Source organism: Lepidochelys olivacea (assembly GCF_965140295.1).
Source record: "Lepidochelys olivacea isolate rLepOli2 genome assembly, chromosome: 18".
Classification (NCBI taxonomy): domain Eukaryota; kingdom Metazoa; phylum Chordata; order Testudines; family Cheloniidae; genus Lepidochelys; species Lepidochelys olivacea.
Genome location: NC_140428.1, coordinates 21,270,013 through 21,289,721, shown reverse-complemented (window position 1 = coordinate 21,289,721; position 19,709 = coordinate 21,270,013). Strand labels below are relative to the sequence as shown.

At 48.6% G+C, this 19,709-nt stretch overlaps 1 protein-coding gene across 11 annotated transcripts in view; it reads right to left on the bottom strand.

Annotated features, from left to right (window-relative positions):
* The window catches only part of SAMD11 (sterile alpha motif domain containing 11), a 217,826-nt gene that overhangs the window by 66,829 nt on the left and 131,288 nt on the right, over positions 1-19,709 (bottom strand). For 10 of the 11 annotated variants that reach the window (XM_084651899.1, XM_084651902.1, XM_084651905.1 and 7 more), the window contains one exon: positions 4,689-4,813. In XM_084651899.1, coding sequence (XP_084508025.1) covers positions 4,689-4,813 — 125 coding nt within the window. Of the gene's footprint in view, positions 1-4,688; positions 4,814-11,133; positions 11,199-19,709 lie in introns of all 11 variants that reach the window. The other variant, XM_084651903.1, reaches the window with a different exon arrangement.

Here is a 19,709-nt window from a genome sequence, read left to right as displayed (position 1 = left end):
TAATGGAGGCTTTAGCCATGTAACCCCCATTCAGTGCGTGAGCATAACTCCCTGTACAGCTAACAGAACAGACACACATTACGGGAAGGATATACCCATTGTGGGGATTTTACCCAACACTTCATTCTGGGTCACTTCTCTCCATGTTAAACCCGGCCAGGAAAGGAGGAAAAAATGAAGACTAGCAAGAAAGGGGCGGGAGGTGGAGGAAACCTTGAGCTGGAATGCATTCCATGAACCAGTGAATGACCAGAAAGCGTGAACGTGGCAGCTCCTCCCTGGACCAGGGCACCAGGCTGGCTCCTGCAGAAATCCAAGCGTAGCACTGATAATAATTATCATAAATCTTTGGTGTTGGACAGCGGACCCAGCACACACAGGGTTGCTCCACGATTAAGAGATCTCCGTAATATCTGAAGGTCCCCAGTGGGGCCAGAGCAGCGAGATGCAGCTAACATGCATCAAACACATAAGAATATCTCAATCATTACTGCTGCCAATGGCGGCTCCGAAACCGATCGATAGGGCAATTAGATTTTATCAGCACACGCCTTTCGGCCTCCTCTTCTGCTGTCTTTGCAAAAGCCTTGGTTAGATCTGCGTTTTCGGGGCCCTTTATGTCTTGCTGAGAAACGACGGCTTGACCAGAGCATTGTTTTTTGCAGGTGGGGTTTGTTCTGCCTTGTTTTATGTTTTCAAGGTTCAAGAAACGGGGAAAGAATCAGACAGAGTTAAGCTGGGAGCGATTCACAACCAAACCTCCCATTATTGGTAATATTATTTATCATTTGCACTACTGTGTACCTAGGAGTCGTAGCCATAGAGCAGGTGCTGTACAAACCTCCTGTCTTCACTACACACACGGAACACTTGCATAGGGAAAACACAACCCCGGATGTAAAATCCCTGCAGTCAGACTGCATGTCTGCAATCCCTGCATGTCAGCAGGAGAGAAATTACAAGGACTAGTGGTGAGAGCAGGGGGAACTGGCAGTCAGGAGACCTCCACCACTGATTTGCCCTATAATCCTGGGCAAGTGACTTTGTCCCTCTATGCCACCTTTGTGTGGTGCTTTAGAGACCCTCATTTAAAAGGCACTAAATATGGTATTGCAGTTTCTGTGGCCAGAATCTACCCTAGGCAAGTTAACAATACCTCCTTTCTCCCACTCTTTCTCAGTCTTTTTGATGCACACTGAAAGCTCTTTGGGGTTGTGACTTCTCTTACGATGTGCATGTACAGCGCCTAGCACAACGGGGCCCTGATCTTTGTAGCTACTGTGATACAAACAACAACAACAGTGAGCGCTCAGTATTATTTTCTCTCCTCATTATTAAGCAGATTTAGCACCAGCTAAGCCTCCAGGCTAACCCGGCACTAAGTTTAAAGCACTTCAGGTGGTAAATCAGTTGTGGCATTTCCCCCTTGTAAAAAAAAAAAAAAAAAGTCAACAGTGGCAGGGGCCAGAGTTCTGAGTTTCCATTCCCTTTGGCCCTGCCTGGTCCACATCAGGGAATCTAATAGCAGGACGGTGGTGTAGCACACACACTAATGAGAGACAGCTGTCAGGCTCTGCTCCCAGTTGGGCAGAGATCGTTCCTACAAGGAACCTGCCTCCAAACAGCAGGAAGATCAGGTTTAAACTGCCCCTGTGGAGCCGCACAGACCCTCCTGCCCCCACCCTCATACTCCCAGTTTCCCCCAGCACCTCCTCCCACACTTGTCAACTCCTGTTAGAATCCATCCTGTCCTCAAAGGCTCTGTCCCTTGCCCAGCGGCCTCTCACTGTCCCTCCTGTAGAAAACACAGGCCTATTTCAGCACCTCTCTCTCAGCTCACATGTTCTGTACAATCTGAGCCAGGCTTTGCCACTCGGACACCGCGCTGCACTAACACCAACCCAATCAATCAAAGCCCAGGCGTTTCCCCACCTCTGGGATTCTGGATGCCTCCAGGGGTGGGGTGGGGTGGGATTCTTTTTTGTTTGTTTCCCTTGTCATCATTCCATGTTGCTGAGAACAGAGCACACTTTGCTCCTCTTCACTGCTGCAGATCTCAGAGCATTTCATCAGCCTCAATTAGGTCTGGCAACCTCTCCACAAAGTAAACAGTATTAAGCCTGTTTTCACAAATGAGGTCAGCTGAGGCACCAAGTCACTTGGTCAAGGTCACACACACCAAGTCAGTGACAGAACGAGGAAAAAGAACCCAGGAAGTCCAAAATCCCAGGCTCTGACCACTAGATAGCACTGTCTCCATCACCTTAAGAAATGGTCACATAGTTACGTTTCAAGCCAGCCCCTTGGTTCTTGGCTGCAGCAGTGCAGGAGAATACAGCTCAGAGATAGGTCCGTCAGTGCAATTTGCAAAGGAAGGAGGGATTCCAGCCGAAAGGGTGAAGCCTATGAGCTGCACTCCTAGAGGAGCAGTGCCGGGTTGCTGCTGGGGAGACAGGAGGGATGTCACACATTTTAAATGCTTGTGCCCACCAGCTGGGTAGAACTGCATAGACTCCCAGTCTGCAAAGCATGGACCCTACACCCAAAATTCCCCAAAGCTCAGGACCCTGTTTCAACCCATTATCTAGAGATGGGCCAACCTGCTAAATTCAAATCAGTGTCTGAAATTCCCCCCAACATCCTGGGGGGGGGGCATCCCTAGGGTTTTGCTGTAGCTAGGGTTTGGGTTTAAACCCCTCTCATTGGGTCTGACCAGGCTGAGAAGAACGAGCTTCTTCTTGGGCAGGCGCTGGGCTGAAGGGAGCCAATCAATGCCAGTTCTTTTCTGGTCAATGTCCAGTTTCACACATTAAAATTCCTCCTGGTAAATCTACAGGGAGGATATTTGCCTCTTTCATTAAAAAAGTTAGTTTCCCCATTTCTGAACACACTGGGGCCTGACTCTGCAAACCTGTGCTCACAAAGCACCCGGCCATGCCTGTAGCAGTCAGCAGGCGTCTAGGCTGGGGAGGAGACGTTTGAAAAGTTTGCGTTGCGCTCTCTCCACGGGGTGAGTTTGTTTCTCTTTCTTTGCTGCACGGGCACCTCACCCAGGCATTAGCAAACCAAGGCCCCAATTCGGCCAAGCATTACAAGCACATGCTTACGTGCTTGGCTGAATTGGGACTGAAAGGCCTGAGGCAGCTCCCACCCATGTCACTGGGAATCCTTCCATTAATTTTAATGGCAGCTGGAGCAAGCCATAATGAAGAAGGAGACCAGCTGCACCTGTTGGTATCGCACGTCCGCTATTGTGCACGCACCCCCTCCCCGACCCACCGCATCCTTCATTTTGTATTGCATCCCGCAGTGAAAACCAGATTCTGGATTAAGCCGCATAATCAATGCCAATGATTTACATGCACACGCAAATGCATGGCTTTCAAGCAAAGACCCTAACAACATACACAGGCACATCTAAATTCTGGCTTTGGCAGATTGGGGACCAGCAGAATAAAAACAGAAAGACAATAATCTGCCTTTTAGTGACAGGGCCCAAACAAACAGCCAAAAATTATAGGGTTAAAGACGACATTAACATCAACACCCTGCTCCCAAGTGTGGTTTAAAAAAAAAATACAAGTTAAAAAGCACTGCTCAGAGAGCAAGAGTTCCTGAGAAGTAAAGCTTCATTAGCTTGTTGGGACCATAACCTCCTCTAAACCAACCCGAAAAGACTCCCTACTTGGTAGCTTTCAAAAATACACCAGTATGGGCCTGATTCTCTGCTACTTATCACTGGACTCAATGGAATCACTCCTGATTTACACTGGAGCGAGTGGCCCCTTTTCTGTCTAAAGTCCAGATTTCTGATCTCTGCTACACCAGCGTCAACCTAGAGCAACTCCGGTGAGTAAAGTGACTGAGGATCGACACCAGTGTAAGTGAAATCCGAAACCGGCCTCGGTTCTAGATGCGAATGGCGAGGGCTAACGATCCACCCAAACCTGCAATGGTTCTCCCAGCCGCTAACCATCCTGCGGGAGAAATTCACCGATTGTGCAAGAAACAAGCGGAACTGACAGTGTCACCAGTGTCCAGTGCCCCACTTGTTGACTGAGGCACATTCAGCACCGTGGCATCCCTTCCCATCACTTCCTCCCTGATGCTGACATCCCGAGGGGCGTAGTGCACGGCTCTAGTGGAGCATCTCTGGTTCAGCACGACAAGCAAGGGGAAGCCAGGTGAACTTGTGTAAGCCAGGCAGCAGTACAAAGCCATGCAACTATCCTTGCAAAGAGTTGGCAGAGACGGAGGCAGGATAGGGAGCCTCTGATTAATGCAATTACAAATCAAACCGCGCTCTCTGCACCAGGCCTTTCTGCATCACTGGCCACTAACCCCGGGGACATTTCACTTCTTTGCTGGAGCGCTGTCCTCTCCTGCATTTTAACACAGACCACTAGATCTGAGAATGAAGCGGAGCTGAAATCTCACACGACCGCATGACTTTAACCTTCCTAAAAAAAAAAAATCCTTCCATGTTCGTCTTTGTCCACGAATACTGAGAGACTAGCATGACTTGCTCTGAAATTTAATGAAGCCGGCTGGCCAAAGTGAGGGAGGGGAAGGGAGGGGAGGGGAGGGAAGAGAAGAGGGAAGTCAGCAAACCCGAACCCAAGCCGCAGCTGGAACTTTCCTCCTCCCAGCAAATGAGGACAAAAGAACCAGGCGCCCTGGCTGCTTACCTGCTGCTCCTAAGCCGACGTCGATGCTGTTTCTCTTGAATTCACAGCGACTCTGGGTCTCTGGCATAACGAGTTGGCGGCTCTGATGCAGGTTGGAGATGATGGTGGAGAGGTCGTTATCACGGCTGCAACAGAGCAGAAAAATGCCAAGTTAAGGATATCCTATTTACCATCCCATAATTGATTTTCGTGTCTGAGAGAGTGTGTGCGTGCGTACGCACGGCTTTTCTGTTTGCCCCAGAGATTTCTGAATTATGAAGATTTTTCCCTCCCTCCCCCACTTGAAGTTCCTAGGCAACCTCCTCCATTTTCGGGGAGGGGAAGCCCCTGTAGGGTAAAGCACTTTCCAAGCAGCAGGCTTGCTCCCAGCAAAGAGCTCTGCAGAGGCCAGCACCCCCGTCTCCCCTTTGCCAGAACACAAGGCCTAAGTACCTAGAAATGTGGTGGAGAAACAGGCATGACTATTCAAGAACTGACAAAAACCTGGAATTCAAATGATTGACAGATGGATGATAGTTAACAGACAGCTACTTGGCTAGCTTTTCAGTTCCTCCACTGCGTGTGAGAGAGACTCTTATTTTCTTGCATAATATTTTTATATGCAGAGAATTACCATAGATTCAGCGACAGTTGTGGCCCAGAGTGAAAGAATACAACCTTGTTTATAAGTCCTATTTTCAGCCCATCATTCTAGCTGATACCAAAATAACTACTCCTTCCTTCTTGGATCAGAACACACAGAGTGAGCAATTAAATATTATTTTCCCTGTTATCCTTGCATCAAAGCTGCTTCAAAGTGGGCTCGCTTTAGCTCAAATATTTTTAAAATGTTCTCTTCCCCCTTCCCCCCATGGAATGCATGAGCAAGAGAGAAAGAGAGAGCAAGCACAAAGATGTTCACAGTAGCAACTACTAGAGTTAAGATGGCAAAATCACTGTAGTACAAAACCTCTGTTTTCATTGCTTACAGAGAGGTAGCAGCTATGGATACACATAAATACAGACAATATACAACATATATGAGAGAGAGAGAGAGAGAGAGAGAGAGAGAGAGATCTATGTACATATGTATTTCTAGAAGCTAACACTGGAAATCCTCCATCTATTTTTGTTTAATGCTGTATGTTAAACCACCAACATGTCTAGCACGAAGTGCCTTGTCCTATGCTAAACACTGGAGCTATTCTCCTTCCTCTCGCCAGCCAGAGGACGATAAACCAGATCTCACGGGAAGAAGTTAAGACATTTGAAAAAAAAAAAAAAAAGAAAGTCAGAGGGCCCCTTACAACCGTTACTCACACGACCAGCGCACCCGCTCTGTGTGTCTGCAACACACAGCACATGACCACCGACTCGCTGGCTTGCAGGAGACCGTCCTAACCTGTGACCACCAGGGCAACTCAGAGGGTGCATTATCTGCAGAATTACCTCGCAATCATCTCCCCTTAAATATCCCCCATCACCACCCCCCTGACCATCAGAGCGAGGAAAAACCACAGAGCTGCTCAAATGCTCCAAAGAGCCCGTCCCCAGTGGAGAAGCGGGGGCTAATCTGTCGTCTAGCTCTCTGCTAATCAGATAAGTTTATGACAGAAAGTCTTTAGACAGAGGTACTTTCAGCAGGCGTCTGGCTCCAGATTTTCACAGGATGCAGCAGACAAAAACAGACTTTGTTTCAGCAGCCATGGTCATCTGCCCCATTACTCCCCCCTCCCATCTCGGGGCCAAAATCTCAAAGCCTTTTAGCTTCCACTGCTTTATTTTCCTCCACTAAACCAGTGCAGATTCCCCCTTACGCAAGCAGAAGGCTAATTACTTAAGCAAGTCCGCAGGTGAGTGGGAAGCCCCTTTCCCCCTGTCCCAAGCAGTTTTGAGTCTTATCCTCTGTGAGCTGCCACCTTTAAGACGCATTATGCAAATATTTTGGTGTTTTAAGTCATTTATGAGATTAATTTGAAGTGATTATCGGTTCTTTATAATCGTGTAGATCAATAACTGGATGCCGGGTACAGAGGACAAATGCAGACAAATGCTGCCCTCAGCACAATGGGGAGGGGGGAGGAGGTGGGCTGGGGAGGAGCACAGAGGGAGAAAGGCAGAGAGTTGGAAGAGAGAAATGGGATAACAGCACCTTGCATCCTGAAGGAGTCCAGAGCACTGCAATGACGTGGCCATATCTACAAAACTATACCTAGGGATCACTTTATCCACCACTGAAATGCAGCTGCCACTCAGATAGAACATGTCAACTGTTTTAACAGTGGACAGCAACACTGCATGACTCTCAAGCAGTGGTTTTCAACCTTTTTTCATTTGCAGACTCCTAAAAATTTCTGAATGGAGGTGCGGACCCCTTTGGACATCTCAGATATAGTCTGCAGACCCGCAGGGATCTGCGGACTACTGGTTGAAAACCACTGGTCTTTGGTAACAACGACCTTTTTCAGACCCCTTAAGCCAGTCTGCAGACCCACAGGGGACTGTGGACCACAGGTTGTAAACCACTGCTCTAAACGAAGAAAGAAAAGCAGAAAAACTATACTCAGTGTAAATTACAAGGGGAAATCTAGGAGGAATGAAACACTACCCCAGAACTAGCACTGTCTTTCAAAATACACGAGGGGATTTTTGATGACCTCAAATACTCAGGACCACAGGTTCAAAAAAGTATCTCAGCATCCAGGAAAAAAGAAAGGTACTATGGTAGGGCATCAAAGTACCAACGAAATCACCAGCAGCACTTCAAAGAACAGGTAGGTATGTGCTCCTGAGAGCGTTACCAATGCAAGTATAGTTCTGAACAGACCCAACTCAGCCTGTGAAATCTGACAGGATCCTAGTAGAACATATAGCATGGCTGAAATTCCACAGCTGAAGATGAATTGATCTCTATGGGGAAAATAAGGCCAAAAAAATGTGGGAAGTTGATGTACCAGAGAAGGGGGCTGGGGCAGCTTTTAATGGGGCGAATTATTCCCAGGCATTCTCTCTTGTCTTAGACTGTAAGCTCTTTGGGATAGGGTGTTCGTACAGCATTTAGCACAGGGCTCCTAGGTCTACAGTTATATAAACAATAATTGGTGCTTTCCCATGTTTCCATGGACATTTGACTTACATTTCTTTTTGGTAAAGACTTGGGAGCTGTTTTAGGAAGGCTTTAAATGCAGCAAGCCAAGTCCCCCATGGGGCACAACCCCATTGTGTCTAAGGAGGCATCTTCCACTCTTATTCATGAATGGGACCTTTATTAAAGGATATGGTGGGGGGGGGGGGGTTCTGCCCAGCTCCTACCAGGCTTTTCTAGGTCATGCAAGACAAAGAGAAGGCAACAGGATCTTTGTGCATGCAATGGTTAGGAGAAGCTCTGCCATCTCTGCCCAATGTGTGACAGAGGCAGCCAGAAAACCCAGAGCTAATCTGCAGGAGAAAACACTGACTTCAGAAAATACCCTTCTGAACTCCCAAAATGTAGACAGCTTCTCTGAAGTTCAAAAATGACTAATATTTCTTCCATTCCTACTCCCGCTAAAGTCAATGAGATTTTATCCCTTGACTTTAAGAGGAGCAGGGCTGCAACCTTAATATATTAGATTCTGTATGATCATTCAATGTGGCATTTACAAATGTTCATGCTGTTTGCCTCCACCACTTGACTGGAAGCTCAATCACCCTGTTCGCCACTTTATCCACAAAAATATACCTCACACTTTTATACACACCGTGCTCCCTCTTGACTTATATCTACTGTAATGTACTGGCTGCGCTCACGTCTGCAGTAGAGCTTACTGCCCTCTACTAGCTGATCCACAGAGAGGATAAGGGACCTACCACTGCTGCCTCCTAAGGGACATTTCCTTTAGCTCAGGTGGTAGAGTCCCAGCTTTGGAGGCAACTAACGTCTATGGGTTATGGCCCCAGCTCCCTCTGTGTTTGTGACATAGCTAGTCTACAATACATGGATTCGTTATACAAGTCCCCTACTTCTGGTCTGCCCTCATAACCTCCGACCTTTCATACAGCCAAGCCAGCGAAAAGTGAGCAGAACCAGCCTTAGAACACAAGCAAAGCAAACAGCCTCTTGGGGCCCTGTTTCTTCGTGCCCATGATAAAAACCCCAGGTCTGTTTCATCAGACCCTTCCAGAGGAACCAGATGCTTTTGGAGAAGATTTGACAATGACCATTTCCCCCAGTGGGACTTTGTGTCTAAATTCTAAGCATCTCCACCTCTCCCCACTCCTAATATACCTGCCAACAGTCCCAACCTCTCCTTCAAGACATTCAGGGGCCTGGTCCAGTTCCTACTGAAATCTTTCCACCAAGCACACAGGGCGTTAGATTGGGGCCCCAAATGCATAGCATGCAAGTCCCATGCAGCGTGGGCCAGTGGAAGGCACGTCTAACCAGCAAGACTGGTACAGAGACAGAACCTCTGCCCTCCTGCCAGGCCACTGACAGTTCTGTGCACGTGCTTGGCTTGCTAATGCTGCACAAGAGGCAACATTACATTACAACAGACTATGAGCACTTTGTGGCAAGAGCTGTCTCTTGGCCGGTGTCAGCCTGGCGCCCAGCACACTGGGGGTGCGACCGCAGTATAAGGAATTAACAAATTCATGGGCTCAGGGCTCCAGCAGGGTCAGCCAATGTTGGGTTAAGAGACGCCTTTCCTGGAAAGCAAGAACCGGGCAACTCAAACCTGCAGCAACCTCATCTAGAAGATGGGTTTCTGAACTGGTTTTAACAGCCTGGTGCCTGCTGAAATTAACTAGGGCTCAGATAATGTGGGCTTCTCCCAAAGCCTGGGTTTGAAGGCCAGCCACTGCCCTGGCACACACATGCAAACCAATCTGCTCTTCAACTGCCTCTGGGAATGGTTCCAAAAGGGCCGAATCATGAAATCCACACACACTTTTTAACTTGGTCCTTACTAGGGAAAATTCCCACTGAAGCCAATGGGGCTTTTGCTTCAAGGATGGACTAACATCTGGGAAAGCCCGTTGGGATTTAGGCCACAATGAGACAGGCAGTGTGATCTAGTGGGTAAAGCACTAGCTGAGAGCCAGGAAACCTGGGTTTTATTCCAAGTTCCATAGCCGACCTGTTATGTGACCTTGTGCTCCTCTCTGTGCCCCTCCTGCTCTTTGTCGGTTTAGACTGGCATCTCCCATGGCAAGCACAATGGGGCCCTGATCTCAGCAGGAGCAACCATAACACATACATAGGCTTTTATTTTAATAAATGAAGATGAGGTGGGCAGGGGACAACCAACGGTCATTCTGTAAATGAACGAGAACTCTGCCAGCGCCTGTAATCGGCAAGTTCCCATGAACCAGGGTGCAGTGGGGTGTCTCCTACAAGCCAGTTCAAACCCCAGACTCCAAACTCTGTATTTCTTAAATGCGATTCAGTGACCCCAAGAGGAAGCAGCCCTGGCTAAGGGGATGGGAGTAGGGGGAAGCTTTCTCCCTCAGAGAGGATTTTCCCCATCTGTGCCGTGAAGCTAATAATTCCACTCAGGTGCTCACTTCCAGCCCCAGCAGGATCACATCCTGCCTCGCCTCTGTCTTGTCTCTGAACCGTTTCTAGATGCCTATTAATTCAGGCCATTCCCCCACCACATGCACACACGCACAATCAGATTAAAGGTCTGATCCCTTCCAGTAGCATAATATTATATTTTAAAAACCGGATTAGAGAAGGGGGCTATAGCAAGATACAGCTCTCCTGAAAGGTCAGGGAGGAGACATACAATCTGCTGAAAGGCTGCAGGTTGCCATGACAATATTTAATTTGTGTGGTTTTTGGTAATTAGCAGTTCCAGGCCCAAGGTATCACCGGTAAGATTTCAAGGGGCAGAGACATGCACGATGGGGCAGGACTGCAAAGGGTGCTTATCTCTTGCACATGCAATGTGCCCTTGCAGTAAAATTAAGGGTGCAAACCAGAGCACCCACACCTGTAGTCATCTGAATGTGGGTGGAAAATAATAGGGCTTGCAAACTGTGCCCAGGAAGACAGAGGCCAAGCTTTGGTCCTTCTGCAAACATGCCCATCTTTCAGCAGAGATGAGTGAAGCTGGACACTCAAATCCCATGCCCAGCAAATGACAGAAGGTTCCCAGCACGTTTGCTTCCAGACGGATTTCAAACCAGGAAGGAGCCTATTTTCTAGCTCCAATGCTGCTGAAAACTCAAGAGAACATTCCCATAGAAACTCTCATGAGGATCAGCCCAGTTTTGTGAGATTTCTGCTATTGGGGGGTTAGGGTGCAAAATCTCATGACAGGGCCTGTGATTCAAGATTTTTGAGTCTGAACTCAAAACTTAGCTCAGATTTGGCCTCAAAGCAAGACTTTATAACCAGCACAGCCCTAGATCTGAAATTTGGATCATGGCACACACACAGGACAGCATAAACCATCAGTCATTTTCAGTTCTCACTGACCTACTTCTGTTGCTCATTCTCCACCTGAATCCATCATCTCGTCTTGGTGACATCACACTTAGCTGCTGTGGATAGGAACACGATGTTACAAAGGATGAGAAATTTCATCTGCACCTGCTGCTTGTTTGCTACATAAAGGATTGAGATCCTGTCTTCATGAAAATGTCACCTCCTAATAAAAGTGAGGGAAACGTGGCAGGCATCTTGAGACACCGCACAATCCCTATAGGACCAACTCTATATCATCAGGGCCCTCTGCAAATAGACCCCAATAATGAACCTGGCGTCACAAGGAAATTATTTCAACAAGGTGTAATGCTAGCCATGGTGCTGTGTTTGTGTTTGCTATTGTGCTTTTTCATGTAACCTAAGAGAGGTCACCATTCCACAAAGCACCCATACATCTGTCCTTCCTAAGCATCGTCAGTTTCTCCATTCAAAGATAGGTTTCAGAGTAACAGCCGTGTTAGTCTATATTCGCAAAAAGAAAAGGAGTACTTGTGGCACCTTACAGACTAACCAATTGATTTGAGCATGAGCTTTCGTGAGCTACAGCTCACTTCATCGGATGCATCCGATGAAGTGAGCTGTAGCTCACGAAAGCTTATGCTCAAATAAATTGGTTAGTCTGTAAGGTGCCACAAGTCCTCCTTTTCCATTCAAAGAGCATCCCATGCTTTGCAGACCACTTTCTCTCCGACTGGATTTCCACTCGACCACTAGGTTCAGTCTCACTGCCAAAAGCAACAGTTGGAGAAGTGGCTGGATATTATTATGGTGCAGGCAATCAAGTCCTAACGAAGCTGGGGCACAGGTATCCATTTACCAAGAACATGGGAATGCAGGAAAACGGTGATAAAGGTTACGGATAAGCCACAAAAAAACCAACCAGCTCACCACAATACAGGGAGTGCCTGGTGCAACCAGCACCTGTGAAGCTGAAAAGGTCAAGCTGGGACTGCCCCTCTAGCTGGGGATTGAGTGAGATGCAAAGCTGAAGCTACACAAATAACCATCAGGGCCGCTGTCCTTGTAGAACAGCTGAGCTCTAGTTACTTCCAGCTGGTGACAGACTGGATTTTACGTTCCTGTTGCAAATAAACCCAAAGCCCGGGAAATGGGTAAGTTTTGACCCACTTCCACTTGTTCAACTGTGTTTGGAGCAGGGTGGGGAGCATCACCTTCTCAGCAGGAGCTCTGCTCGATGTAACGGTAGCATGGGAGTGACTACGTTAACACATGACCATGCCCAGTATGAACAAGCTTCTCCCAGAAACCTGAGCAACAGAGTGCTGTGCCTTCCCTCCTGGCAAACTGGCTGCTTAGTAAGCATGACAGAGGAGGAAGGAGAGGCTGTGGAATGTAGCACATCCATCTCGAGTAGGATGGCAAGACACAGGGCATACGGGCTGAAGGTAAAGAGATGCTAAGAAATGAACAAGGAAGGAAGAGAGAGTGTGTGTGAAAGGAAGGATGGAGTTCATGCACCTCAGGGGAAAGGAAGGAGAAGGAGATTTTCAGCGGAGGGCAAGAGAAGGGAGCAGAACTCTCTAAGAAAGAAGGGGGGAAAGTGCCTGAGCGGGAGGAGGGGATTCACAAGAAGGGAGGAGAGGGAGTGAAAGGAAAACCCTTTGGAAGGACAGGAGAGAGTGCTTGAATGAAGAAAAATAGCGACAGCCCTAGGAAGGAAGAAAGCTCTCATGCTAGGCAGGAAATGAAGACGGCTGAGGATTCTCACTCAGCACTTTAAAGCCACTGATTTCCAATGTCAGCAAATAAAAGAGGCCCTTTTCCTTCACAACCTTTTGCACAATCAGGCTCAACTTGGGAGGGGGCTTCCACGCCAACCTCCTTCAAGACAGCTCCCGAATGCGCAGCAAGCACAAACCCAGGTGACAGTGCCGGGCCCCTGGGCAAGCTCAGCAAGAACAACGCAGCACAGCTCTCTTGCCAATGTTTCGTACCAACGCCCATCCCATGCTCCACCCCCTCCTAGAGCTCGCCGAGCAAGCCGTCATTTACACTAGTGCACTTTGCACACGTGTAAGCGATTAGGCAAGGAGCAGGGCTGTTCTTTAGCTTCGTAGCCAGTCTGAACATATACCATTCCATTACAATGTTCACAATCAAAGCCATTCAGAGGCCATTAACCCTGTTGATTCGCATAACCTTATAACCTTCAGACAGCGAAGACCGCACCAATGTGATTAGACACGACAAGATTTCTGGTGAAAGAGCATTTCAGGAGATGGTTAAGGAAATGGAGAGGCATCTCTCCCTTAAACCTGCCTCATACCAAAGGAGAAACCCAACTAGGCTATGAAAAATGCACAATTCTTGTATTGCCCTGGGAGCAAAGAGAACATCACCTGAGCCAGTCATTTCAATACCTACATGACAGGGCGCACACCCTCCAGATTCCACATCAGGTCTTCAGACTAACCCAAAAAAGAGCCTTCCCCTCTCCCTTTGAGAAAACCCATCCCGGATTTTACAGCAAATCCAGTCAATGCTGGGGACGAGGTCGGGAGTCCAGTCACTACTGGACGAATACCCATGCAATGTGGACACAACCACAAAGCGGTGGCAGAACACCTCCCTTGCTGCCTCTCAGTGCTTTGACAAAAGGAGCCCCCAGAGTCCTGGGGGACAGCAGCATGAGACAGGCAAATAAACAGCGGCTACAAACATTACAGCTGGATGAAGAAAACATCGTTAACATTTCCCATGAATGCCCTGATTGCTGCACTGTCTACGGCTAATGGAACTAACAGGTTGTCTGCCTTCCACCAAGCCTACTGGTCTGATCAGGCCTCCTGTAATGGCAGCAAAATGGTCCACCAGTGGTAACTGGATAGCTCCACCGTTTACAGGAAAACAAGCCTGAGTGGCGCGACTGCTGGAAACATAATCCAAAGGGAAGGCTTTTGATTGGCAGAAGGTGGCACAAAGTTCTCCGGATTCTTTTACAGACTCTCAAGCAGCCCCAATGGTTACCTAGCTACCACAGCAAAGGGCATTCTATAAACGCAACTGATCGATATTTGCCCCAAATCCATTTTGTTCCTCTGATAAGAAGCTTGTCACCTTTAGAGGAGGCAATGTTGGCGGCATCCTAGCAGCAGGTTTTAATGTGTCTGAGGATCCGTCCACGCCGCAATCAGAGGAGTGACTGCAGAAGGTGTCGACACACCCGAGCTAGCGTTGATCTCCTAGCTCCAAACACAGGGCAATGACACCACAGCACCACCGGCCGCACAAACCCATCAGGGACCCTGGGCGTGCTCTCAAGCGCTAGCCCATGCTATTGTTAGTGCAGCTAACTAGATCAAAGCTAGCTCAGGCATGACTGCAGTGTAGACATACCCGCAAAAGGGTGACAAATTAAACAGCCAAAAGTAGCTCAAGCTCAGGTAGGGAAAATGAAGAGACTGACAAAGAACTGCAAAGAAACACTGCAAATAGGAGAAAATAAAATTTAAAAACCTGAATCTTTCCCTCTTTGGGCTGGAAATCCTTTCCATCAACTGGAAACCACAGGACTCCCCTGAACTGTCCCCTCCATGAAGAATTCAAGGCTGAGTTCAGAATGAGGACTTCAAAAGCATGTGCCAACCCCCCCTCCCCTGCAGTTACGCTGGTCCATGACCCACAGACTTTAAGGCAGCTGCCCTTGTGTAACAGAGAGGAGAATTTGGCCCACTGCATCCAGATGGGAATGCAGAAACAGGCACTGCACCATGCCCCAGAGCCGGATATCCGGGGGGTTGTAAGACAAGGCAGCTCGAGTCATTACAATGGTACTGTCTGAAGTGTGAGTGGAAGAGGAGGTACAGTGGTCAGCCACACATCATAGACAGCCTTAAGGCGTGTGTGGGGGGAACCACGCATTTAATTATCTGCAAGGGTTAGCGTAAAGTGCAACGTGCTGGATGGCAGTTCAAGCCTGCGATTATTATACACAGAACGGGAGCAGCCAGAGCAGCAGCAGCAGGACGGAGCAATTCTGAAGTTCCTTCCATTATCTAAGCGCTACCCAGATGATTAACTAACGAAGGTCCCAATCCTGCAAGGCGCTGGGTGCCCGCAACTCCTGTCAGCTATGCTGGGAGCTGAAGGCTGCTCGGGATCTGGCATGAGCAGTGCCAGCTGGCCCCCGCATTGCCCTGCTAATGAGCCACAATCCTGTCCTGCAGCCCAGGGGGCCCATCCAGGGGTGAAAAAGGTAGGTCAGCCTCTTGGCTGAGACGAACAAGCAGGCAGCCAATGAAGGGCCAGCTCTGATGACGCCTCCTGCAAAGCGTGTGCCCCACGCAACCAGGGACATGGACCGAGACGTACCAAACTCTTCCCACCCAGGGCACTTGGACAGAGACAGCTTTTGGTGACTGCTGGCCCAAGCCAGCCCTCAAACCTCCAGCCATGCCTTTAACAGCGTTTCATTTACCAGCATTAGCCGCGAGCAGTGTCTTTAACAGGGAGAAGGATGAAAAGACTAATGGATGGAGACAATTAACCAAAAAATAGATCAGCGTCACAGTCTCCACACCCAGGCGCCCATGGGTTGGGTGAGACTTTCAATGCGCTGCTCAAAGTGACAGGGGTGAGAAATGAGCAAAAGTTGTTTAAAACCCTAATCCAGAAGAGCTGCATCCCTCATTCTCCCCGGCACCACCCTGCAAGGGCCAGACCCTAATTCCTCTCTGCGGAGAGGGCACACGCCAGCCCAATGCACCCCTTAAATGCTCAGAACAGGGCTCAAGAAAGACTTAAATGGCGCATGGTCCCTCTATGCAGGGGTGAATTGTGCCTTTGCAGCACTGCAGATCAGCAGCACACAACCTTGCCTCTCCCCGCTGAAGAAAAAGGTCAGGTCAGAAACTCAGCTGGTGCAAATCAACATATAGCTCAGCACAGCTCTGCGGATTTACACCAGTTGAGGTCTGGCCGGTTGTAGCTGACACTGGACCTGAAAATGTTTGGGGTTACGCTTAATAAAATTACAAGCAAAGTAAGGAGACTGTGACTCGCTTGTCCAGCAATGATGGATCTTTTCAGGCGGGAGGAGGACGGATTCCAGCTTTGGAAAAGGACAGAGACCCAGAAAGCAACACGGGAGGAAATAACACTGAATAGTCTCTCTTTTAAAATATGTTTCACTGACTCTCCGTCCCCTTAATGATCACTCAGCAAATGCAGGGATTATATTCGATTTCACTGATCAATACAGTTGCCATAAAACTGTCCCGACCCTCTGCCCCTCCCTACAATAAAAAATAAAATCCAATACGTAAAATGAGTAACAGCAACATTTGAGTGGAAGAAAATGAGGGCATTTATTAAGCTAAGGGAAGTGGAGAGTGAGTGCAGGTGAGCGGCCAGGCGTCTGCCATGTAAAACACTCCATCACCCCCCTCCCCAAGAACACACTTAGCATTTCAGCATTTCCAGTCCTCCCTTGTCTGTAGTCTCACAGGATACAGGTCCTGTTCAGGAGCCTACTTGGATGGTTCATCTGGCTCAGGGAACAGGTTCAAACTCGGTATACTCTGTAGCTGCTTCTTGCTTCATATCAAATCACATCATATCATACACCAGTTCTAATCTGGCCAAGTTCTCTGACCAGCCAGGTTGATACATCAGAGAACAACACAGAGTTCGCAGTTCTCACGATATGACATTGCCAGGGCTTGCAGGAACTGAGTTTTAACCAGACTAGGTGATATTTTTGTCCCCCTTTCACACCCACCAAAACACACTTATTTGTAAAGCTGGGTTAAGTATGACAACAGCATCAGGGTCGGGGCATCGCCAGAGTCATTTAACGACAGGCAAACAGCGAGAGCGTGTCACCCAGGGATGGGACAGGCATGTAAATCAGCCAGTGACTGCACTAGAAAAAATAACAATCTTTTTATGGAAGCCATTAAAGGGAAACCCGGACTGGTCTGTAAATATTGTCACATCACTAGCGTGCTGAGAAAACCACCTTATATAACAGCGCCAGTTATGTAATTTCAGGAGTGGGTTAAACTCCTCAGGGATTCTAGTTTCATTCACTTTTTAAAGTTGTTGTTTTTTTTAAACTAATAATTACAGCTGCATGTCTGTCATGGAGGTCATGGATTCCGTGACTTTCTGTGACTTTTGTAGCAGCTGGTGCTGGTTCAGGGGCTGTCCAAGCTGGGCAGCCCCTGGGCCAACAGCAGCAGTTTGGGCGTATGGGAGGGGGTTCAGGGCTAGGGGCGGGGGTGCAGGGCAGCACTTACCTCGGGGTTGGGGGGCTCCCCGGCTCCACGTGTCCCTGCAGCTCCTAGGCAGAGGGGCCAGGGGGCTCCAAGCGCTGCCCCTGTCTGAAGGCCCCACCCCCACAGCTCCCATTGGCTGCGGTTCCTGGCCAATGGGGGCTGCAGAGCCAGGGCTTGTGGCACGAGCAGCGCACAGAGCCCCCCAGCCTTCCCTCCCCACAGGAGCTGCAGGGACACACTAAGCCATGTAGCGAGCCTGTCACAGCCCTGCCAACTCCCCCCTCCCAGCACCAGCGGGGGTCCCGGGCTGCCCATTCTCCCCCCCCCCACCGCACCAGCAGGTGTCCCAGACCACACCCCCAGCACCAGCAGGAGTCCCGGGCCGTGCACCGCCCACCTCCAACCCAGCACCAGCACTGCCCACCTTCCCGCCCAGCACCCGCAGTGTCCCCGGACCTCCCCCACAGAGCACCCATGGCCCCCTGCCCAAGTTTTAGTTAGGGTATATAGTAAAAGTCACGGACAGGTCATAGGCCATGAATTTTTGTTTATTCCCCTGACCTGTCCGTGACTTTTACTAAAAATACCCGTGACTAAAACGTAGCCTTACTAATAATCAATTTCCAACGCACCAAAACATCAGATCTCCAAATTACGAGACCTGTAAATTGGCCTTTTAAAAACACACATTCCTGTCACCACTTATGAATTTGGTGCTGGTGAAAAAGATCAAGATTGACAGGTCTGAAGTGGAAACCTAGCAATCCTCCATCTTGCCAAAGAACAGGTGCAGCAGGCAAGCTCTCCCACAAAATGCGCCATTAATCACAGATTCGTAGACTGAGGCCAGAAAGAACCACTATGCTCACCTAGTCTGATGACCTGCATAACCCAGGCCAGAGGAGCTTACCCAGTCCTAAGGCCAGGTACATCTACACTGCAATAAAAGACCTGCAGTACAGCCAGACTGGCCCAGCTCAGCTGACTTGATCTGATGCTCTATTCACTTTGACAGGTTTCAGGAGTAATTTGTATGGAACGTTATTACATTTCTGTAGAATTCTACTGCTTTCTTCACTATTAAATTATACAGAACTTTCCTAGAAAAAGGATTAAGACCCCAAATTCACTTTTTGTAAAAGCAAGAATTTATAAAACTCAAACTCAGTGGGAATGTTCCCATGATTTTAGATTCCCATGAAAATAGTTTTTTACATTTGGATTCAGAGACTTTCCTCCAGCATAGGCAACCCAGACCCTACTGCTGTTTGTTGTGTGTGCACTGCACTGCACATGCCAAAGCAGCAGGCCACGCCCTCTGGTCCCAATCTGCGAGCACAGACCACTGCATCCAGGCAGAATCTTACCGATTTATTTAGGAGGCTGCATGGAGGCAGAAGCCTGCACTAGATTGGAGCCGTACACTGTAAGTAGGTAACAGTTTAGCCAATTCTAGAAAAATTAGGCAAGGGTTACATTTGGAAGGCTGTGTAACCTATGAAAATATGTGACAACCTTGCCCCTATCACTCCGCTTGCATGCTGCATTTCATTCCCCTGCTATGCATCTGGTTTTCATTTTTAAAGGCCCTGATCCTGGCAAATAATTATGTACATGCTTAATTTTAAGTGGCTCCACTGAAGTGAAGGAGAATGAATATTCATGTGCTTAGAGTTAAGCATGCTTGTAAGAACCTACAGGATCGGCGCTTTAGATTGTAAGATCTTCCTGTGTTTCGCCTGTTTTGTACAATGCCCAGTGCAAGAGGGCCCAGATGCTGAATGGGGCAGGCTCCACGGGAGCTACCAAAAGATAAATCATCATCTTAGAAATATACTGGGGTCACTGACAGTGACCTGGGTTCAGAGTTGTTAAGGCCAGAACCTTGCCCAGTAATTTCTGCATCGAGCCTGTAACTTCTGTAAAGAATCCAGGATGGTCAATGATCCCCACCGTGACAGGCTTTGAACCTGGGACCTCCGGCCCTGAAAGCATGAGCGTCTTGCATCTGAACGGGAACAGCCACTACAGGTGAGTTGCTGCAAGTGCTCAGCGCCACTCAGGATTCAGCCCAGACTTTGTAACACGGCTGGTCCTGCTGAATGGCCCGGCCGATGTTCTGCAAGCACAGACAGCAGACAGACAGACACACTGGAGTCGTCGCGGGAGCAAAGTGAAACAGGTAGGAGCAATTCATTCACGCCAAACCCAGCAAATCTTACAAGAACAATAAAAACCCTCTGCCTGTCTGCTCCTGCGGCCCCCACCCCCCCACACACAGACAGCAAAGGGTTAACTATCTCCCAGGGAAGCTGGCCTGAGTCTCAT